This window comes from Henckelia pumila, chromosome 4, assembly GCF_033568475.1.
Source record: "Henckelia pumila isolate YLH828 chromosome 4, ASM3356847v2, whole genome shotgun sequence".
Lineage (NCBI taxonomy): Eukaryota > Viridiplantae > Streptophyta > Magnoliopsida > Lamiales > Gesneriaceae > Henckelia > Henckelia pumila.
In genome coordinates this window covers 103,740,188-103,744,672 of record NC_133123.1, presented here as the reverse complement: position 1 = coordinate 103,744,672, position 4,485 = coordinate 103,740,188, and the positions used below count along the sequence as shown (strand labels likewise).

The window sequence follows — 4,485 nt, the reverse complement described above, 5'->3', positions numbered from 1 at the left end:
CTCACCAAAAATCTGCACTAACCACCCCGACTTATCACGCCCTTAACTCGACCATAAATAACCCAAAACGCAAACAATTTGAACCGACACGACCACAATGTCTTGAGCTTGAATTAGGACCCATACAACCCGTCTAGACCTCCTTATCATGACCCACCAGACCAAACACCTGAGACCAATCCAAGTACAACCAAAATTCCTCTCTAGTCCAAACTCGTCTTTACCTCTTATGAACCCATTCCCAATAAATTTACTCAAAACCAGCCCTTCCCACGCACCAAGAGACACCTCCAGAAGCAATCTTAGCCCCTAGAATTCATGGGGCAGCTGTCGAAGTCACCCAAAGTCGAGCCCCAACACAACCATGCTTCCCTTGATCACCAATCAATCCTCATGACTCCTACTCCAAATCGACCAGCCCCTTCTTACCTTCTCTTAGACTACTCTAAACATATTCAAAACACCACAATGCATCCTCAAACATCTACTAGGGCATCCCCTTCAACTCCACAATCAAATTTTCAAAAAAATGATTGAAACTCCATCCGAAAAGCGATAAAACTTTAGCCAACAAATAATGCAAGTGTATTACAATTCCTACCTCATAACATAACTCCAAAATCAATAAAAACACATTGAAAAACTTGAATTTGGGCTAAAACCTGCAACACATTTTAGAAATTTTTGAAAAGCACTCAATCACTTCAAGCCTCAAGTCTAATCCATCGCACAACTCAAATAGCTTCAATAAAAATGCAAATTTTGAATTAATGAAATGAACCCTTGCTAAAATCTTAAAAACAAATGAAACACCAGCTTGTATTCAAGAAAAATTTCAAATCTTTATCAAGAACAAGGCACAAACATATAGACTTTGCTTGGTGGCCAAAGAAGGGTGTATACTTGCCTAACTTTCAAAATTCCCAAGAAATAAGATGGAACCTAGCTGAAACTCACGACCAGCAGCTATATCAACCTCCAAGGTGCGAGCTCTGGCCAAGGGCGGAGGGACGTATTGTGCCAGCCCGGGTGGCCCAATTTTTTTTAAAAAATTTTAATATATTATTTTTGGGCTCAATTTTTTTCAGCCCTATTGGCCCAAAAAAACTTTCAAAGAGCCCAACTTTCATAAGTCCACAAGTGGGCTGAATCTTTTATCCGCCCTTGACGACACAGTCTAGACCAACCACCGAGAGAAAATAAACTTATCAGCCCAAGAAATTTGGGGGTTTCCATCGTCTCTTGTTGTCTCTGTTTGATTGCGAATATCCCTCTTGTGAGTCCCCACGCTCTGTTTTTCTTTGAACTTTTGCTTTCACATTGATGATATATGATTCATTTTTTTTTGTTTATTTGCAGATTTGCGTGAATCGTGGGTTTTATTTTCGTAGAATTTTGTTTTCTGCCTGGTACGATGTCCGATGATTTCAGCCTCTTACTCTCTTTGAAATTTGAATGGTGGTGATTTGTGAATTTAATTGTGATTTGGATGCTAAATACTAATTCGTGAATTGTGATTTGCGATAGTGAACTTTTTTTTATTTCTAGGCAGTAGGATTTTGTTTTCTAATTTGGTGATTGTGAGTCCGTGATGATTGAATATTGATGATATGTGAACTAATAGTGATTGGAGAACTAAATTCAAGTTAGTACGAGTGTCGATATATTAGTGAATTGAGAATTTGATATATCCATTTCTTTTAGTTTTTCGTGTGATTCAATGTGCATTGCTCTCGGTTTGTTTCGTATTTTTGGGATCAAATTAGTTGTTTTGTATGCTGAAAAAAAATTGTTTAATTGTTTTGCACATAAATAGCAGTAACAAACTAACAATGTTTTTCAAAATTTAAATTTTGGTACTAAATTAGATGTTTTTATGTTCGTTAAATTTTTTATTCTTTTTTTTTTCCGAGTTATTGTTTAAGTTTTATTTATTTATCTTTTCATAGGCTTATTAGTTATTAGGCGTAGGTACAATGGTACATGCAATTTTTTTTATGACTATTAAGGTTATGATTTCATAAAAAAATTTAATTTTTGACATTTGTTCAAGTTTTTATCAGGTAATTAATGTCAAATCAAGAGAAAAAAAGAGCAAACAATATTTTATCTTTTTTTAAGCCAAGAATTGACAATCTTTCTTCATCCGGGAGGGCCGACACTAATACATCCATTCATAATGAGGAACTGGAACCTCCATCTAAATCTCAAAGAGTTGAGTTTCATGAAACTTCTCTTGAACGGGATCTTGGATTGCGTATTTCGATGTGGCGGCATCTTGTTAATCATTGTGATGAAATTAGACGATGTTATATCAAAATGGGGCCATATCAACCAAAATTGTCGGAGTACCCACGATCTGAATCATGAAAGCAACATCGGCGATTTTCAATATGCATGGTTTAAAAAGTTTCCATGGTTAGAGTACTCTCCTTCGAAAGATGCGCTGTTTTGTTTTCCGTGCTATATTTTTGAATTAAGTGAAGCACAACAATGTACCTTCACAATTGAAGGATTTAGAAGTTGGAAACGTGTTAATGATGGAGGTAAGTGTGCCTTTTTGTCTCATATGGGAAGTTCTAACTCAGTGCCTAATAACTCTGCAAAATCTGTTATTGATTTGATGAATGTAACTCGACATATAGATAAAGTTATGAATCGAGAATCTTCTGAACAAATTCAAAAGAACCGATTAAGGCTTACAACACCAATTGAGTGTGTTCGTTGGCTTAGTTTGCAAGCATGTGGATTGAGAGGTCATGATGAATTTTCAGATTCCCAAAATCGTGGTAATTTCATTGAGATGTTAAAATTTATGGGAAAATGGAATGCTAGTATTGGTGAAGTAATCTTAGAAAAAGCTCCGGGAAATGCAAAGTATACCTCGCCAGAAGTTCAAAAAAAATCTTACATATTATTGGGAACATGGTTAGAAATAAAATTCGTGATGAAATTGGAGATTCTAAGTTTTGTATTTTGGTGGATGAAGCAAAGGATGTATCTAACAAAGAACATATGACTATAATTTTGAGATTTGTTGATGCTCGTGGTTTTTTGAGGGAGCGTTTTTTCCAAATTGTTCATGTTCATGACACCGCAGCTGCAACACTGAAAAAATAAATATGTGATGTACTCACTAGATATAATCTAGAAATTCATAATATGCGAGGTCAAGGGTATGATGGTGCTAGTAACATGTCTGGTGTGTTTAATGGTTTGCAAGCTTTATTTCTTAGAGATTGCCCTTATGCATATTATGTACATTGTTTTGCCCATCACCTCCAGCTAGCGTTAGTTGCATCTCCTAAAAAGGAAATTTCTATATGGATTTTCTTTTCGAATTTGACAACTATTGTCAATCTTGTTACATCTTCTTCTAAACGCAACTCTAAGTTACAATCTGCTCAAGTTAATGAAATTTCACGTTCTATTGTTGCTGGTGAACGTGAGACTGGGCGAGGAGCTAATCAGTTGGGTACTTTGAATCGAGCAGGAACTACTCGTTGGAGCTCTCATTTTGATTCTATTTGCCGCTTAATAGATATGTATGACGCAACTATTCTTGTGCTTGAATCCATTAGCACCGATGGTTCCTCTACTTCGATGCGTGGGGAAGCTGGTGGTTCCTTAATAGTGATGAAGTCTTTTGATTTCATTTTTATTTTGCATTTGATGCATAAAATTATGGCGATCACAGATTTGCTTTGTCGTGCCTTGCAACACAAATCTCTTGATATCTTAAGTGCAATGGATCTGGTCTCGACGACTAAAGAACTTCTTCTGACATTGAGAAATGATGGTTTTGATATTCTTCTTTCGTATGTCAAATCATTTTGCACAAATTTGAATGTTGATATACCGGATATGAGTGCTCATTATAAGCATTCCAATCGTTCATGCCAGCAAAAGGATACCATCACATTTGAGCATCATTTTCATTATGATATATTTAATGTTGCAATAGATTTTCAGTTGGAAGAGTTAAACTCTAGATTTAGTGATGAGAAAGTAGAACTTCTTATGCTTAGCTCTGCTTTGGATCCAAATGATAATTTTAAATGTTTCGACATTGACAAGATTCTTACTCTCGCTGAGAAGTATTATCCCGAGGACTTCACTGAACATGAAATGCATCATTTGAAGTGTCAGCTACAACATTATGAGCTCGATGTAGTTTGTCATGAAAATTTTCAGAACATGTCCACTATCTCAGAATTGTGCCAAGGGTTATTTGAAACGAAAAAGCTGCAACACTATAATCGATTTGAAAAGTTGATTCATCTAGTTTTAATTTTGCCTGTTTCCACGGCAACTACAGAGCATATATTTTTAGCTATGAAGCATGTTAAAACAATTCTTCGTAATAAAATGGGAGAGGACTTTCTGACAGATTCTTTGATCATTTATATTGAAAGAGAGTTTGCTTTAACCATAGACTCAGATTCTATAATTGATGAATATTATACGTTAAAGAATCGTAGATAA

General features: G+C 35.6%; 1 protein-coding gene across 1 annotated transcript; it reads left to right on the top strand.

The window, feature by feature from the left end:
- Positions 1-2,179: 2,179 nt before the first annotated feature.
- On the top strand, positions 2,180-4,485 carry LOC140861476 (uncharacterized). The gene is made up of 2 exons (XM_073264499.1): positions 2,180-2,877; positions 3,141-4,485. Exons 1-2 carry the CDS (start codon positions 2,180-2,182, stop codon positions 4,483-4,485), a joined length of 2,043 nt encoding a protein of 680 aa, XP_073120600.1.